This window comes from Bos grunniens, chromosome 23 (genome assembly GCF_055505025.1).
Source record: "Bos grunniens cultivar Pamir isolate PY7600 chromosome 23, Bosgru_T2T1.0, whole genome shotgun sequence".
Lineage (NCBI taxonomy): Eukaryota > Metazoa > Chordata > Mammalia > Artiodactyla > Bovidae > Bos > Bos grunniens.
In genome coordinates, this window is record NC_141187.1 from 11,800,105 (window position 1) to 11,818,692 (window position 18,588).

Consider the following 18,588-nt stretch of genomic DNA (forward strand, 5'->3'; position numbering starts at 1 on the left):
AACATAAGGAGGATACAACATGGTGAATGGGAGGAAGTATAACCTGAATAGTTACAAATTATAAACTGAAATGAACAGGTTTTATTAATAGTTTATAAAAGAACAGGTTATAACCTGATTCGCTGGCCCTGCCCCTTAAACTTGAAAACAAAAACAATGAAAGCTCATGAAGCAAGCTACAGAATTTTGCCTGTAGAATAAAGCTTTCAGTTCAGTTCAGTCGCTCAGTCGTGTCCGACTCTTTGCAACCCCATGAATTGCAGCACGCCAGGCCTCCCTGTCCATCACCAACTCCCGGAGTTCACTCAAACTCACGTCCATTGAGTCAGTGATGCCATCCAGCCATCTCATCCTCTGTCGTCCCCTTCTCCTCCTGCCCCCAATCCCTCCCAGCATCAGAGTCTTTTCCAATGAGTCAACTCTTTGCATCAGGTGGCCAAAGGACTGGAGTTTCAGCTTTAGCATCATTCCTTCCAAAGAACACCCAGGGCTGATCTCCTTCAGAATGGACTGGTTGGATCTCCTTGTACTCCAAGGGACTCTCAAGAGTCTTCTCCAACACCACAGTTCAAAAGCAGCAATTCTTTGGCGTTCACTTTCTTCACAGTCCAACTCTCACATCCATACATGACCACAGGAAAAACCATAGCCTTGACTAGATGGACCTTTGTTGGCAAAGTAATGTCTCTGCTTTTGAATATGCTATCTAGGTTGGTCATAACTTTCCTTTCAAGGAGGAAGCGTCTTTTAATTTCATGGCTGCAATCACAATCTGCAGTGATTTTGGAGCTCCAAAAAATAAAGTCTGACACTATTTCCACTGTTTCCCCATCTACTTGCCATGAAGTGATGGGACCAGATGCCATGATCTTCGTTTTCTGAATGTTGAGCTTTAAGCCAACTTTTTCACTCTCCTCTTTCACTTTCATCAAAAGGCTTTTTAGTTCCTCTTCTGCCATAAGGGTGGTGTTATCTGCATATCTGAGGTTATTGATATTTCTCCTGGCAATCTTGATTCCAGCTTGTGCTTCTTCAAGCCCAGCGTTTCTCATGATGTACTCTGCATAAAAGTTAAATAAGCAGGGTGACAATATACTCCTTTTCCTATTTGGAATCAGTCTGTTGTTCTGTGTCCAGTTCTAACTGTTGCTTCCTGACCTGCATACAGGTTTCTCAAGAGGCAGGTCAAGTGGTCTGGTATTCCCATCTCTTTCAGAATTTTCCACAGTTTATTGTGGATAAATAAATAAAATAAAGCTTTATCTGGGTATAATTTAAATTCTGAAATATGTGGCAAGCAATCAAGACATACTAGGGAATGTACATCAACTATACTTCAACAAAAATAAAAATAATTAAAATAAAAGATATGCTAGAAGAGAAGGGTGAAAAGAGACCAGGACCACAACTGCTCTTTGCTCTAAGATCAAGGCTAGAAAGATGGCAGCAGAGTCTCTGGGAAGTGTGGGGAGGGCTGGTAATGAGAGCTTCACACTCTTTTTTCCCCCCCTTTTTGGCTGTGTTGGGTCTTGCGGGCTTCTCTAGTTGCAGCACTCAGGCTTAGTTGCTCCAGGGCATGTGGGATGTTAGTTTCCCAACCAGGGATCAAATTCGCGTCCCCTGCATTGGAAGGTGGACTCTTAACGAACTTAACCACCAGAAAGTCCCTTCATACTCACGTTTGGTGAACATTTGTCACCTTCCATGTGTCAGGCTGGCTTCCGTCTCAAGACAGGAAGGGATCTTGTGGCTGGGAAGAGGTTTAGGAAAAATCAAGGATCTATCAGGTCTCTTCTGGATACTGAATGTAAATGTTCCATAAATGTTCTGTAAAATGCTACACTATTATGATATCATCACCAGCAAGCTTAGTCTCTTTCTCGATCTCCTCTTGTGGCCTCTCTCCTTTGCTTTTCCTTTTTTTCTTTCTGACTTCTTAATTATGGGAAAATGTCAAACACATAACAAAAGTAGATAGAGCATAACAAATTCCGTGTACTCATTACCCAGCTTCAACAATTCTGAGCTCAGTCTTGTTTTATCAGCTGAGGACTGGAGACTCAATTGACAGCCCCCATCCCCGTGTGTGTGTGTGTGTGTGTGTGTGTGTGTGTGTTAATGAATTAAAAAGTTTATTAGCCATAAAAAAATTGATTCTTTAATTCTTGTTAAGTTCCCTGTAAAACAATAAGCTTACAGAAAATTTCTTCCTCATGAACAGAAAATCACTATGCTTTTGGTCCAAGATATGTTGGGATTTTTTCCTTTCTTCTTCAGATGACAGACAGATGGATGTAGCGGAATCCATGAACAAGTGTACTTGCCCCAAATGTGCAACATAAATATAGAAATGATGAACGGAAGCCTCATAACTGATATTGGAACAGGGCCCTCTCTGAGCCCTGGTGAATCCTCTGTGTAGAATCGCCACATCCCCCCAGTGCCTGCTGAGGTCGTACGGCCTGTGCGCTTTGTTCCACAGCTGGCATTCTTCCTCTGCCAGACGGGGCTTTGCTTGGCTTTGCTGAGAGAGTGCCCTGAGGAGCCCACGTTAGTTAGCCCACAGCGGGTCAGGCCAGGCACGTTGAAGATGGGAGGGTGGTAGGGAACTGAAGTGAACTGCAGAGGAGCCCATGTGGTTTTTTTTTTTAACTTTATTTTTATTTATTTGTTTGATTGTGCTGGGTCTTAATTGTGGCATATGGAATCTTCAGCTGCGACATTAGTTGAGGTCTGCAAACTCTGGAGTCCGGTTTCCCAACCAAGGATTGAACCTGGGACCCCTGCGGTGGGAGTGCAGAGTCTTAGCCACTGGACCACCAGGGAAGTGCCCCCGTGTTACTTTGAAGCAAACCCAGAACATATCATTTCATATGTGAGCCTCTCAGCATTTATCTCTAAAAAGGTAAGGACTTAAAAAATCATGTAATCGTCTTTCTTTAATGTCATCAAACATTAGTCAGTGTTCAGATCCCACATCAACTGTTTATCAGGAGACGGAATGAGATTTCACAGATACAAAGCTCAGTCTCACAAGACCACCCTCCCCTTCAGGAATTTTGGTAGGGATTGCGCTGAATCTGTAGCTTGCTTTGGGTATTATTGCCATTTTAACACTATTAAGTCATTTAATCCATGAATAGGGGATATTTTGCTTGTTAGAATTTTAAGTCTGCTATGAGAGACCTTTGAAATAGTTCAGAGGATTAAATGTACTAAATATACAAGTGTTACTTGATACATTTAAAGGAATTAAATCAGTCAAGTGCATAGATAATGTTAACTGTTTAGGAAAATTCTGTTTAACTTCTGATTTTTTTTGGCCCCTCCATGCAGCATGTAGGATGTTAGTTACCCAACCAGGAATCAGATCCTCGTCCCCAGGCATTGGAAGTGTGGGTCCTAACCACTGGATCACAGGGAAGTCCCTTGAGTCTATTAAAGATTTATCTAAGGATGGTGGGAATTATTGATCTTATTTTTAAAATTAGTTTCTTAGAAAATAAAATAACAATGATTTAAAGTTTAGCTTAACTATACGGAAAGAAACAGATTTAAGAATTTGAAGCTTTGGGGACTTCTCTGGTGGTCCAGTGGCTAAGACTTTGAGTTCCCAGTGGAGCCATCTGGGGTTCATTCCCTGCTCAGGGAACTAGATCCCACATGTGCAACTAAAGACCCCACATACCCAAACTAAGACTTGGTGTAGGCAAATTAAATAAATAAATAAAAAGAATTGGAAACTTTGTCAAATTTAACATTAATCAGAACTCCAAAAAAAAAAAAAAAAGAACTCCAGAATCAATCACTATTCTTTTCCAGGCACAAGAACCCTCCTCAGAAAATAAAATGTCCAGGGAATTTCCGGGCAGTCCAGTGGTTAGGACTCCATACTTCAAACTGCAGGGGGCAAGGGGTTTGTTTGATCACAGGTTGGGGAAGTAAGATCTTGCAGCCAAATAAATAAATAGTCCAACTGTTACCTGGAATCTTCCACACGGTGGAGGGTGGAAAATCTCCTGGGTGAACTTTCCATACTTCTAACATACCACTGTAGCAGCTCTAAGCCTTCCAGAGAGAAATATAATAAGTATTCAATTAATGTTTATTGACTGAAAGTGATAGATTTAGATTTGCTTCACTGAAAGCAGTTAGTAGCTTGGTAAACACTATGACCAACCTAGATAGCATATTGAAAAGCAGAGACATTACTTTGCCAACAAAGGTCCATCTAGTCAAGGCTATGGTTTTTCCTGTGGTCATGTATGGATGTGAGAGTTGGACTGTGAAGAAAGCTGAGCACTGAAGAACTGATGCTTTCGAACTGTGGTGTTGGAGAAGACTCTTGAGAGTCCCTTGGACTGCAAGGAGATCCAACCAGTCCATTCTGAAGGAGATCAGCCCTGGCATTTCTTTGGAAGGAATGATGCTAAAGCTGAAACTCCAGTACTTTGGCCACCTCATGCAAAGAGTTGACTCATTGGAAAAGACCCTGATGCTGAGAGGGATTGGAGGCAGGAGGAGAAGGGGATGACAGTGGATGAGATGGTTGGATGGCATCACTGACTCGATGGACGTGAGTCTGAGTGAACTCCGGGAGTTGGTGATGGACAGGGAGGCCTGGTGTGTTGCGACTCATGGAGTCACAGAGAGTCGGACACGACTGAGTGACTGAACTGAACTGAACTGAAATACTTGACATACAAATAAATACAAGTATAACGTGAACATTTTACATATTCATAACATTTCAAATCTCTTTCTCACTTTGTGTTTCAACCACACTGGCCTGTTTTTCTTTAATTCTTCTAACTTGCTACAGTAACTTTATATATTCAGTACCCTCTTCCAGGAACTTTCTTTCTTCTCACAAACTTTGCCAGACATCTCCTGCTTCTGCTAAATCATCACTTCCTCCAGGAAGCCTCCTTTGGTTTACCTAATCAGGCCAATCTTTCCTATGATATGGTCTTAAGACACCATTTCTCTCTCCAGACCATTTTCTACATAAGTAATTTCACAACCAGTTATGTGATTCTTTTTCTAATTCCCCTATATCTTGGAACTTAGCCCCATGATGGGAGCCTAGGACTCTGTTTTGGGTTTTGACTTATCCCTCTAAATTCATCTCAGTGTTTGGAAAATAGAAGGTACCTAACAAACACTTCTTGACTGAATGAGTGAGTGTTAAATATGCAATATGAGCCAAAGAACTGTTTCAGGGACTTCCCTGGTGGTCCAGTGGTTAAGAATCTGCACTTCAGATACAGAGGGTACAGGTTCAATCCCTAGTCAAGCAACTAAGATCCCACATGCTGTGTGATGTAACCTAAAAAAACCAAAACTGGTTCAGGGAATAATATAAAAATACATAGAAGGGCCATATGTCAAAGGATCAAGGCAATTAGGTTTGAAAAATTTTAAACTATGTGATTTGCAGAAACACTATTTTCATATAGTTGTCCAGGACATAGAATTAAATTGAGTTTTTAAATGATTATTTGTTGTCATGTGGGGTTATTTTCCACTTGTCCATGTAGATCAATACAATCCAACAGATACAATGTGAGCCACACACTTAATTTTAAGTGTTCTAGTAGCCACAGTCAAAATGTATAAAGAAACAGATGAATTTTATTGTAATAATATAGTTGATTTAACCCAATACATAAAAACATCATCACTTCAACATGTAATCAGTATAAAAACTAATAAGATCTTCACCTTCTTTTTGAATACCAAGGTTTTGAAATCCAGGAAGTATTTTTAAAGTATGTTTACATTTATAGTACATGTCAATTTGGACTCAAATAAGCATGAGCCTAGTGGTGGTTGTATTGGACACTATAACCCTAGATCAGTTTCCAGTCTTCTCTGTCCTCCTCTGTGCCCTTGGAGGTTGATCTGGGCTTGCATCACTCAGCTCTCTTGTCCTCAGATTTCCAGATAGCCTTGGGCAATAGAAGGCACTATTAAAAGGTGGGAGTATAGAAAGAGAAAGAATTCAGTTATTTCATTTCTGGCCAGCCCCACCCCTGCCTGAACTGGGCTGCCACATTTCCTCTACCTAAGGGCCTCTCTTCATAGCTATAGCGTTTGTCTGGTTCTGGTAACCCTGCTCCCTTCCTTGCCCCACTGGGCTTAGAAGAGTTGCCTCTGGGAGTTCCCCACTGCCCTGTGGATTTCTTGAACTCAAATCTCTGTAAATAATTACCTCTTCAGTTAACCCTTTGTTTGGTATGCCATCTGCATCCTGTGAGGACACTGACTACATCAAGCAGTTAATAAACTATTGTTATGGTCTACACTCTTAACAGATTTTTGTTCGTGGATACTTGAAATCAATCACATTATTGAAAAGTTCTGTTTGTTATACATAATGCTAATAATGCCTGATCATCAGTAATTTTTTTTTTCTTTTAAAAAAAATTTTATTTTTGGCTGCCCTGAGTCTGCATGCAGGCTTTCTCTAGTTGTGGTGAAGTGGCTCAGTCATGTCTGACTCTTTGCGACCCCACGGACTGTAGCCTACCGGGCTCCTCCGTCCATGGGATTTTCCAGGCAAGAATACTGGAGTGGGTTGCCATTTCCTTCTCCAGGGGAACTTCCCGTGACCGGGGTGGGGGCGGTATTCTCTAGTTGAGCTTCTCATTGAGGTGGGTTCTCTTATTGCGGAGCACAGACTCTAGGTGGCGCTGGTTTCAGTAGTTATGGTGCTCAGGCTTCGGTGCCCCTAGGCAGGTGGGATCTTCCGGGACCAGCAACCGAATCGGTATCCCCTGCATTGCAAGGTGAATTCTTAACCACCGGACCATCAGGGAAGCCCAATAATTTTTTTAATTAAAAAAAAAAAAGGTGGAGAAGGAAATGGCAATCCACTCCAGTATTCGTGCCTGGAGAATCCCATGGATGGAGGAGCCTGGTGGGTTGCAGTCCACGGGGTCTCAAGGGGTCGGATAGGACTGAGCGACTTCACTCACTTCACTCATGTAATTTATGTCCTGGTTTTATGAGGACTGAGTGGTATTTATTAGATTTTTTTTCTGTCCAGGAACCTAATATGTATCTCCATTTCTACATATCTTGTTTTTCATTAAAATCTTGTAATTTTCTGCACAATATATTCTTTACTGTTCTTGATACATTTATTCTTACATGTCTATAATTGTCATTGTCTTTTGATTAGATTATATTTCCAGCCTATTAATAAATGGCTCTTGGTGTTCAAAAAAAAAAAAAAAGGTACTTAACCTACGGTATACCATAGAGAACTATACTCAATACTTAAAAAAAAAAATTTTTTTTAATTTTATTTTTTGGCCTTAGCAGGGACTTGCAGGAGATCCCCATTAGGAATTGAATCCAGGCCACAGCAATGAAAGCATTGAGTCCTAACTGCTGGACTGTCAGGGAATTCCCTCTACTCAATAGTTTATAATAAACTATAAGGGGAAAGAATCTGGAAAAGAATATATAATCGCTCTACTGTACACCTGAAACTGACATGACATTGTAAATGAAGTATACTTCAATTAAAAAAAATTTTTTTTAAAGCACTTAGCAAATTGGTCAGAGAAAGCAATGGCAACCCACTCCAGTACTCTTGCCTGGAAAATCCCATGGACGGAGTAGCCTGGTAGGCTGCAGTCCATGGGGTTGCTAGGAGTCGGACACGACTGAGCAACTTCACTTTCACTTTTCACTTTAATGTATTGGAGAAGGAAGTGGCAACCCACTCCAGTGTTCTTGCCTGGAGAATCCCAGGGACAGGGGAGCTATCTATGGGATCGCACAGAGTTGGACGAGACTGAAGTGACTTAGCAGCAGCAGCAGCAGCAAATTGGTAGCAGGCAAATTTTAGAATTGCAAGATAGCTTACACTCATGGTTATAGACAGAGTAATGAGAAGTCTGTGTCAGAGTAATTTCTGTATTTGGAATCCTTCTGTTTGCAAGTAATAGGAAAAAAAAAACAAACTGAAAGTGACTTAGAATGAGAGGCAGAGGTAGGGAACATGTATGTTCACACAACTGGAAATCTCAAAAATGGAATTGGGTTCAGTGTTTCTTAAACAAGAGTCTAGTCCCCATCTCTCATCTCTCCCTCTCTTTTGGTTGGGGATCTATTGCAGGCTGCTTCCTCCCTTCTAGAAAGAGGATGGCTGCCAGGCTCAAGACCCTGCTAGTCAGAGAAAAGGAACATACCTCTGTCTCTGGTTGGCTTAGTGGCAGTGCTGACAAGATAGCTAGTTCATGTACAGCAATACTGTACATCAATAATTACACTGCTCTTATAAATTTATGTGGGCATTTTGGGCAGTATACAACTCACAGGGTCTTAAATTGAAACGGTTTCTGTATAAAGGATAATAGATTATGGCTAGAATGCAGCTAATACAGAACCTGATGATATAAAGATAACCCCAGGAAGTTATCCTTAGAGTTCAAATTTGCAATCACTTTAACCAGGAGCCCAAGCACAATTTCATGACTTGTAAAAAATATGGAATATGAAAACTGCTAAAGTCTTACATTCTACATTTAGATTGTGGCTATTAAAAGTTCTAAAATTACTGTAATTTTGCAAATTACAAGTCCCATTAGCTGACAGGTCTGATTGGATTACTCATCCATTCCTGAACTAATTGGGGTAAGGCAAGGAGGCTACTAAGAATGGGGATGATTTAATTAACTAGGGGTGCTCATGCCTCTACCCCTAAAAAAATAAGGTATAGGATCCAGCCACACTTAAGTCAATAACATGGTCTACTGTGAGAATCCTTCCTCAGAGAAAGTCAAAAGATACTTGTTTGCTACAACGCATGATCCCCATTCAAGAATTTCTGATATGTTTCCTTGAATCTTCCTATGATTCTAGGGTCTAGACAAGAGTGGCTGGTGGTTGAATAAATTTAAAGAAACATTAAAATAGTCTATAATTTAAATGGATAATTCACTGGGCTGTGGTTACCAGAAGATGGAAAGTCTGTGTGGATCACGAGAAGAGGAGGTTCAGAAGGTATTTGAAAATACAGTGGGAGGGATTAAGAGTGCTCCACTGAAAGATGCATGCTAGACTAGCATTACACACACACATAGTAACAACAAAAATAGGGGCAATGGTGGGAAAGAATGGGATATGAGACGTGAAAAAAAACAATTTTTTTGAACAAAGATTGTGCCAGCTGATTGACATACATCATTTATTTTAAATACTTAACCAAATATGTTTTGATCACCTGCTGTGTGTCAGGCTTGTTTCCTGGCCCTGGGGATGCAGGAGTGACCACAGGAGACCAAAGCTGAAGTTCTTCTGAGGGGAGACAGGACGAAACAACCCTGCATTGATATAATTACTCCATTTTATGGAGAGGAAAGCAATCTTGAGTGAGGGTAAGGGACTCTTCTGCAGACACTTTAAGTAGCAGCAGTGCTATGGTCCAAATCCAGGATAGTCTGACTTAAAAAAGGCTCTGCTTTGGGACTTCCGCTGTGGCCCAGTGGTTAAACCTCTATGTTTCCACTGCAGAGGGCCTGGGTTCAATCCCTAGCCGGGTAATGAAGTTCTCACATGCTGCTGGGTGCAGCCAAAAAGAAAAAAATATAAAAAAATTTTTTAAAAAGGTTTGGTTTAATAGAAGGAAATAAAAAGAGGAGAAAAATTTACCTTGGAGGAGGGGAGCAAATCAAAGCAAATTTATGTGAGCCAGAAAAGAAAAACAATAAGAGAAGGAAAGAAAAGTAAGAAACAGAAAGGTTTTGCTAGAATCCCTCACCTGGTAAACACCCAAGGTAAGGCCAGCTCAGGGTCTGCCTCGACCACTGCATTTCTCCTTCCCTACTCTTCCCCCACTCCAGTACTCTTGCCTGGAAAATCCCATGAACGGAGGAGCCTGGTGGGCTGCAGTCCATGGGATCGCTAAAAGTCGGACACGACTGAGCGACTTCACTTTCACTTTTCACTTTCATGTACTGGAGGAGGAAATGGCAACCCACTCCAGTGTTCTTGCCTGGAGAATCCCAGGGACGGCGGGGCCTGGTGGGCTGCCGTCTCTGGGGTCGCACAGAGTCGGATACGACTGAAGCGAGTTAGCAGCAGCAGCAGCAGCAGCAGCAGCAACTCTTCCCTTGCTGGTATGGAAGCCCCATTTTACAGATGTAAAAACTAAGGCTCAGGGCTATTAAATATTTGTATTTTCCCCCCACTATGGATAAACCTCTCAGAGCCACAGTAAGAGAACGCCTGAGAGAAACAAAACAATAATTGGTATATCTTTCAGGTAACGGTGGGAAAATACAAGTTGTTAGTGCTTCTCTTGAGAGCAGATTTAGCATAAGTCAGAGTCCACTGAATCTGCTTGCAATGCGGGACACCTGGGTGGATCCTTAGGTCGGGGAAATCCCTTGGAGGAGGAAATGGCAACCCACTCCAGTATTCTTGCCTGGAAAATCCCATGGACAGAGGAGCCTGCTGAGCTCCATGAGGTAGCAAGAGAGTCGGACACGACTGAACAACACAGACTCCAGTGAAAGCGGGTAGGGAACACCAGGCAAACTTCCTAACTGAACTCACTATTGTGAGGAAGGGGCTCTTGGTGATTTTTCTGACACGTGTGCTAAGTCGCTACGGTTCCACTCTGGGCTGTAACCCGCAAGAATCCTCCGTCCATGGGATTTCCCAGGCAAGAACACTGGAGTTGCCTGGGTTGCCAAGTCCTCCTCCAAGGGCATCTTCCCTCCCGCAGGGATCGAACCCACCTCTCTTTTATCTCCTGCATTAGCAGGCGGGTTCTTTACCACTAGCGCCACCTGGGAAGCCACAGTCGCTATATTTCTCTCCCAATAGTTAACCTTGTGGCTCGTGGGTTTTTTTTTTTTTTAGGGGAAGTAGAAAACAGAGGAAGGTATGAGTGACCCACGGACCCCAGCCCTGCCCTCAGGCCAATACAGCAGCCTTTGCTAGGAGAAAGGTTCAATCTTCTTCAGGAACTTCCACTTTCATTTGCTAAATGTGGTAGTTTCCAGATGGCCTGGAACGCAGTCTCATTTGCGTTTGCGTTGCTATTAAACTTTTCAAGAGTCCGTGATAATGCGCCATCGTCTCGGTCAAATCCTGCAGTTTGCGTGAGACGTGAGATACCAGCCAGAGTTCCAGATTTTCTAGGCTTGGGCTTTTCTCTAACTGTGGGACCCCGGTTGGTACAGTCTGGTGGCAGCTTGATCACAAAGCCTCATTGACCTTGAGAGCAATTCCGAAGTACTTTCCTAAACGTGATGGTCTTAGTTCCACCCTAACCGCTTACGAGGATGAAGTAATTAGTGAATACTTTAATAAGTATTTAATACTTTAATCTTATTAGGAGCAAAACGTTTTATCAGTGAGAGTAACAGCGGAGGTGTTCTTAAACCCCCGCCTGTTTAGAGGTGAGGGAGACGGGACTGAGGATAACTTGGAAGTCAGCAACTAGGGAATTACACCTGAAGGAACTCCGGACCTGAGACACCCCTCAGCCGCCTCTACAGACAAGGCGCCAAGACCTGAGCGCGCTCCCAGCAACCGCGATTCTCGCAGCGTTTGTAGCCATTACGTCACGGCGTTCTCCGCCTCTCATTGGGCGAGCCCATCCAGTCATGTGACTTTGGTGTGTCATATAAATAAGGGCGAGGAGACGGCGGTGGTCCGCCATTTCGTGGACGCCGGGTGTGCGAGAGCATCCGGGGACGCCGGGCGGGAGGTGGACCGGGAAGACCTAACCTAGGTTCTGTGGATTTGAACCTCCGCATTTCTAACCCAAGATCTCGGTAAGCGAACGACTACTAAAGGAATGAGGTGGGAAATGGGTCCTAAAGGGGCCGAAGTGGGGATAGGCCAATGGCGGCGGTAGGCTGAGACAAAGAGACGGTGCCGCCATTTTGTGACGTTCAGCTAGGGGCTGTGGCGGGGGCTTTTGGCCCCTCGGAGGTATACCCAGCCCTCAAAGTGGAGATGTTTTTAATCCTACACTGGGAACGGAGAGGCCGTGAGCCGGGAAGGGAGATTATCCGGGTCGAGGCGAAGGGGGACTCAGTAGTCGGTTGTACTTTAGGCCGCGGCTTTTCAATTTATGGCGCCTTTTTTTTTTTTTCGGTAGCACGTTTCCTTAGGTAGCTTCTCATCGTTTTTTCCCTTCAGGTCACTAATCAAAACTGAGCCTTTAGAACCATAATGATTGATTTCGATGCTCATTTTCATTTTTATTTATTTTTTTAACTTGAGTTCACTTTTAAAGTCGGGACCCAATAACTTTTTTTTTTTTATTTTAACCGACCTTCCTTGAGCTGAATTGTTCTTGTGACTTTTCCTATTGATGCGTGGGCCTGTAAAGTTTCTGGAAAAGGGAAAAAACACATTCCCCAGCAATGGTTTGGTCTCAGAACTGGTTGCAGGGTGGGGTCACGCAATTAGGATGTGTCTGGACTGGTTTTTTTTTTTTAATTGGATAAACCCAGAGTGAGAAAAGAATGGTAAAGCTCTTGAGCTGAGTTCATGGGCAGACTGCTTTTTTATGCAGTTGATAACTGGCCTATAAGTTGATTAGATATTGCTTAAGTGACTGTAAGTATCTAAAGTTTGTAAAAATGTAAGCCCCCTGGGTGGCTTAAATTTTATGCAACAAGTGCTTTTTTTCCTGAGGTGAAATTAACATAAGCTTCATTTTAAAGTGCACAATTCAGAGGTATTTAGTATGTTCACATTGTTGTACAGCTATCACCTCACTAGTTGGAACGTCTTTTATACCCAACGAAGTGACCTGTATACCGAAGCATCCATTCACCTTTTGCCCTGTCCTCTCTCCCAAGCCCCTGGTACCTACTAAAATGTTTCTGGATTTGCCCGTTTTGGATAATTCACATCCTTGGAATCGTAATATGTGCACTGTTTCGTGTCTGATATCTATAACTGTATGCTCTGACACATTTGTCGCATTTATGGGTACTTGATTCCGGAATAATTTGGATAGTACATTTTGTTTATGTACCTGTTGCTGGATATTTGGCTTAACACTTTTGGGCTGTTGAGAATAGAGTAAGGTACATTTTTTAAAAACAGATTTGTCTTGCATTGTGAGGAGTGATGCTGGTTAACTTGACCTGTGAAGGCACATTAGTATCAGTTTTCTTGGTGATTGTCTTCAGCGAGTTGTTTGATGTTTTAGAATTTGCTTCTGAGTAGGTGATCCTACTCTTCTAGGTGAAATTAATTGAAATAGGTAAAATGCTTAGTTTCTACTTTGGTAAACACTCCTCTGGTGTGTTACCTTCCCCGCCGCCCCGCCTACCCCCGCTTTTCAAGGAGGCTTTTTTCCCCCTCTTCTTTCACAATTTGTTCTGGCTTCTGTGCAGTTACCGGTAACCATTGGGATAGTCCTAGCTTTTGGGGTTTTAGTATTGCATTCTTTCCTGAATCTATTTTTCACTGTGGATTATAATTTTTTTTTTTTTGCAGAAATGCATCGTGATTCCTGTCCATTGGACTGTAAAGTTTATGTAGGTAATCTTGGAAACAATGGTAACAAGACTGAATTGGAACGAGCTTTTGGCTATTATGGACCACTCCGAAGTGTGTGGGTTGCTAGAAACCCTCCCGGCTTTGCTTTTGTTGAATTTGAAGATCCCCGAGACGCAGCTGATGCTGTCCGAGAGCTAGATGGGAGGTAATTTGTTGATTAATTAATGATAGTTTATTGTGTTTTAATATTCAAAATCTCTAGGATATATGACTTTTAGATGGCTTCTTTGCTATCTGAAATTGATGTTATTGGAAATTTACATAAAACCTTTTTTTTGGCAATCAAAATGAACAATTTGTGAAGATACCTAGGAAGTTTTTTTATTCAGTTGGCCATTGGAGAAAATAATTTTAATGGTCAGCTTGGGTGTGTGGCTTCATGTGGTTGAAACATTTTAATCTAAATCCACCACAAAGCATCAATCATGTTGTCACCTTTGAATTGTGTCTAAAAGAATTGTGGCTCAATCATCCCTCTTAATGGCCACAGATTGTAAGTGGATATGGTTATATGGGTTTATTGTACTATTATCTTTTTTTGATACCTGTTGGAAATATTTGTTTAGGAAGTGTGGATCATATAACAGTATTTCCCTTTGCGTTACAATATTCTGTTAGCTGGCTGGTAAGTTAACACCTGAGTCTTAACAGTGAACAGGTGTTGCCTTTCTTCTTGGCATTTGAAAACTTGGGTTTCATGAAACCAAGGAACAGAATTAAGATCCAAAAATTAAAGGATCTGTGAGTTGACTATAAAGATATGTAAAAGGTCATTTATCTAAGCAGATTACGGAAACATTTTTCCAGGGCCCCACCTCTTCCCAATCACTGTCCACATATGGTGGCTTATCTAAACTTAGTGATTGTGGATCAATGAGTAGGTGGAATATAAAGGTTTTTTTTTTTTTTTTTTTTAATTGTTCTCAGCTACAGTTTCTTATGTTTAAACTGTTGTATGATGATTGAAGGGAAAGGAAAATGTAAAATGTCCAGGATGCTTCTGTCCTGTTTACTGATGTTTGCTTAGAGGGAATGGGGAGGAGAGAGACCAACAAATGGAGTATTTATGATTGGTAAACAGTTGCTGCATCTTCCCAAGGAAGAAGTCAAAACAGGATGTACAAATGAACTAACTACCTTGGAGGATGAATCTAGGTTTTCACACTTAAATTGTAACTGTTAACATTGAGCCCAATGATCAGACTGACTTAACAGCAATAAAACACAAGGAAGTTGGTTTTCTTTACTAGAAAAAAGATAAGGAACTAAAACGTGCTTTGGTATTAAGGATTCTGCAGACATACAGTTGGATTCTTTGCAAAGAAGCTAGCTATAAAAGGGGGCTTTGTGTTTGTTTTTTCCTTGCTTTTAATGCACATCTCCTAGAAAATTAGTTTGGCTGTTTTAAATTCACTGTTTCTTTCCCTCCTAGAACACTCTGTGGCTGCCGAGTAAGAGTGGAACTATCGAATGGTGAAAAGAGAAGTCGTAATCGTGGCCCACCTCCTTCTTGGGGTCGTCGCCCTCGAGATGATTATCGGAGGAGGAGTCCTCCACCTCGACGCAGGTACTTAGAGAGAGCGTGTTTAGAGGTATTGGTGTAGCTAATAGGAACAGGTATCTCTCTTAAAGTTTGTTGGTGGGTTTTAACTTTGAAGAATCAGGTTTTTACGAAGCGTTTGTTGGGTGTAGTTTGGGATATGTGAGTTGTGCTGAGTGTTGGCTTTTGTCTTTAGGTCACTGTTCATGTTGGTAGTCAGTAACTTCTATCTTGGATCTGTCTTCTAGTTCATCTTCTAGTTGCATCTTTCCAAGTCTTCCCTTATACTTCAGTTTAGGCCTTTTTCCATTTCTTGACTCCATAATGACAAACATTACATTCAACTCTAGCTCTTCACAAAAATGTGTTTTCTACTGTTAGCACGATTGTAATATTTATCAAACAGGCAGCTGTTTTATTGTTACAACTGGTAAAGTAGAAATCATTCTGAAACTAAAGTCACTGACCAATAAAGGGGGCTAAAGTAATCCCAGTCATCTGTTCTTCAAACCCAAATAGGAGAGAATGCAGGTTTTTTTTATAATTGAAAATGGCATCATTCTTGGACCAGGCAGTATTGTCTGGATGCTAACTCCACATCTCCTCAGACCTCCAAAATAGTTTCTATAGGACTGAATTTACCTCTTACAGGTGAGTGAAGTCCTAGGAGATAGGAGTTCAAAATCTTGCCCCTTTTGCTGTTTTGAAAAACAAAACAACACACTGTTGCCCATCATAATAAAGAGTATTTGTTAGCTAATAGATGGTTGTACTGATGGCTTGTTTTTCATTTTTTTTTGTGCTTTTTGGTCCATCTATTAATAAAAATGAACCCCGTTACAGAGTCACCATCATGTCTCTTCTCACCACCCTCTGAGTCTGCATTAGCCAGTCAACTAGCCCTTTCAGCGTCATGTGACCAGCGCGCCCCATTCAGCTTGGCTGGTGTCGTTTCACATGACCCAGGCATGGCCAGTCGTCAGGTTGCACCGCCCTTTGGTTCCCGAGCATGCTGTTTTCTCTCAGCCTTCTCTCCAACCTTAACCAAATCGGCAGCAGCCACCTCGACCGCCCACACATTCCTGGCCAATCAGCTCAGCTGTTTATTTACCAAATGTCTTCACAACAACTACAGCAGCAGCCTTCGGCTAACAAAAAAGCAGGAAAAATCCACAACACCCCCTTCGCCAACCAACTAAATCCAACGCAACATCTGGCAAAACCTTTTCAGCAAATTCTTCCTGGCCGTCAGTCCGGCAGCCTCACCTCACCATTTCTAGCTTGTTGAAACCCAAAAACTAGTAAGTTTTTCCTGCTTATACAGTTTACTGCTGGTTAAAATAAGGAGTAAGCGGCTTAAAGTAATTCTTTTTTCTGGATCAAAGGCTGGCTGTGCATAATTGAATGGTAACGTACATATATATTGCTTGAATAAAACTTTTAAGGGTGATAGGGAACTCATAATGTAACTAGACCTTCAAGTGAAACTTATTTGCATGTGTGAGATGCCAAACTAAAAATTTTAATAACTCTAACAGATTTAGCTTTCCTTTCTAGCAAAAATTTGTTGAATCCTATCACCTTTAAATGGTTTTACTAACAGTTTTCAAAATTTTTAAATTTTGGGGGTGAAGTGGGCCAAGCTAAGGTAATTTTGATAAGTCTAAACACACTCTTAAATGTGACGATCACAAATGCAGTTCTAATGTAGCACTTAATGGCATCAATATTTACACCTAGCGCGTTTTCACAAAATTACACTATCCACCTGGTACCTAAGTCTTGTCATGGACTTACAGGTTTGCATGGGTTCCAAATACTGGTTTATGGTACTGTTTTTGGAACTACTTGTGGGACTACATTTTGGTGTGGTGTTTGGGTAGTGAAGTTAGTTTGACATGAAGTTTTGCATTGGACAGATCTGCTGTGAAGCATTCTTTGTTAAAGTGAATCCATGATTGGAATACCTGCTTTTCACTTGAGCTTTTGGTTCCTTAATCCTTCTGTGCCCTTTTTTTGTTTTGTTTTCCTTTAAAAAATTTTTATTTTTTGGACGATGGGTGCCAGTTCTTCGGCACATTCACTGGGCCCAACAGTGAGATTGAAAAGTTGGGAAATGCCTCACGCCATAAATGCTAATTGACAATTAGCCTAATTTTTCTGTTTTCTGCTTTTAGATCTCCAAGACGGAGAAGCTTCTCCCGCAGCCGGAGCAGGTAAAGTATCTTTGGGGGGCCACATTCTCAGAAATGGGAGTGTTTGTGAAATTTCTAAGCTGTTTTCCAGATGACTCAGTTAATGGCAATAGACACTGACTTTAGTAATGAATCAAGTAACATATAGAACTTTTAGCTTTCAAAAACTTAGACATTGTTGTGTGTAATCCTGAATGGCTCCGTTTTTCTTTCTCCTCTTATTTTAGGTCCCTTTCTAGAGATAGGAGAAGAGAGAGATCACTGTCCCGGGAGAGAAATCACAAGCCGTCCCGATCTTTCTCTAGGTCTCGTAGGTAAGATCTTTAATGACCTGAGCCATTTAAGAGCTTACATACATAATATACTAAAAACAGAAATAGGTCTTTTAAGCTACTAGGACAAAATGTTTTATAACTTTACTGTAAAAATCTTTTGATGAAGTTTTGCCTGTAACTGAGTTAACAGATGTAACTTTTGTTTCTGTTTTTCAGCCGATCTAGGTCAAATGAAAGGAAATAGAAGACCAGTTTGCAAGAGGAGTGATGTACAGGAAATAACTTCATTTGACAGGAGTATGTACAGAAAATTCAAGTTTTGTTTGAGACTTCATAAGCTTGGTGCATTTTTAAAATGTTTTAGCTGTTCACATTTGTTTGTCTGTTGGAACAGTGACACAAAGGTGTAATTCTCTATGGTTTGAAATGGATCATATGAGGCATGTAATATCAAGAATTGTTACTTTACAATGTTCCCTTAAGCAAAATTTAATTTGCTTTGAATTTTAGTCTTGCATAGGCTGATAATAAACCTCTTAACTCCTGCCCAGTCGATGTTTAACATTATGGAAATAAAAACTGGCAAAAATTGGAAGATTTTTTTTTTCCAACATACCTGGGATATGGTATGCAGCTGTAGTAAGCAGTTTTTAAAAGCTGCTGTGAACTCAAAAGCCAGCTGGAAAAATTAAAGCTGCACCCTTAAACTAGATTAGAGGTTTAAAAATCCCACTAGTCTTCACACTGGACAAAAGGTTGTCCAGTTGGTGTAGAGTCTAAGAAGTTTCAAGGAAGTTAGTTTACCTTTGCTTTAGGTTGTAAGTTCATTCTGTGATTGCTATATATGAATACATAGCTCTTTGTAACGTTCTTTATTTGGAAATATGAGACTACTCAAGATAACAAATGTCCTGCCAGTTTAAGGGTACATTGTAGAGCTGAATTGAGTTACTGTGCAAGATTCTTTTTTCATGCTGTCATTTGTAATATGTTTTGTGAGAATCCTTGGGATTAAAGTTTTGGTTACAAA

At 41.2% G+C, this 18,588-nt stretch overlaps 1 protein-coding gene, 1 long non-coding RNA gene and 1 pseudogene across 2 annotated transcripts; 1 reads left to right on the plus strand and 2 right to left on the minus strand.

Annotated features, from left to right (window-relative positions):
* Window positions 1-2,211: 2,211 nt before the first annotated feature.
* Window positions 2,212-2,664, minus strand: LOC147346687 (protein transport protein Sec61 subunit beta pseudogene; annotated as a pseudogene).
* Window positions 2,665-5,612: 2,948 nt separating this feature from the next.
* Window positions 5,613-9,914, minus strand: LOC147346688 (uncharacterized). The gene is made up of 3 exons (XR_015153117.1): window positions 9,776-9,914; window positions 9,239-9,312; window positions 5,613-5,969 (listed from the first exon to the last, which is right to left on the minus strand). It is a non-coding gene; the product is annotated as an uncharacterized LOC147346688 (long non-coding RNA).
* Window positions 9,915-11,681: 1,767 nt separating this feature from the next.
* Window positions 11,682-18,588, plus strand: SRSF3 (serine and arginine rich splicing factor 3). The gene is made up of 6 exons (XM_086371410.1): window positions 11,682-11,801; window positions 13,486-13,693; window positions 14,981-15,115; window positions 17,266-17,304; window positions 17,511-17,597; window positions 17,775-18,588. The coding sequence occupies exons 2-6, from the start codon at window positions 13,488-13,490 to the stop codon at window positions 17,800-17,802; spliced, it is 495 nt and encodes a 164-aa protein (XP_086227536.1). The 5' UTR covers window positions 11,682-11,801; window positions 13,486-13,487; the 3' UTR covers window positions 17,803-18,588.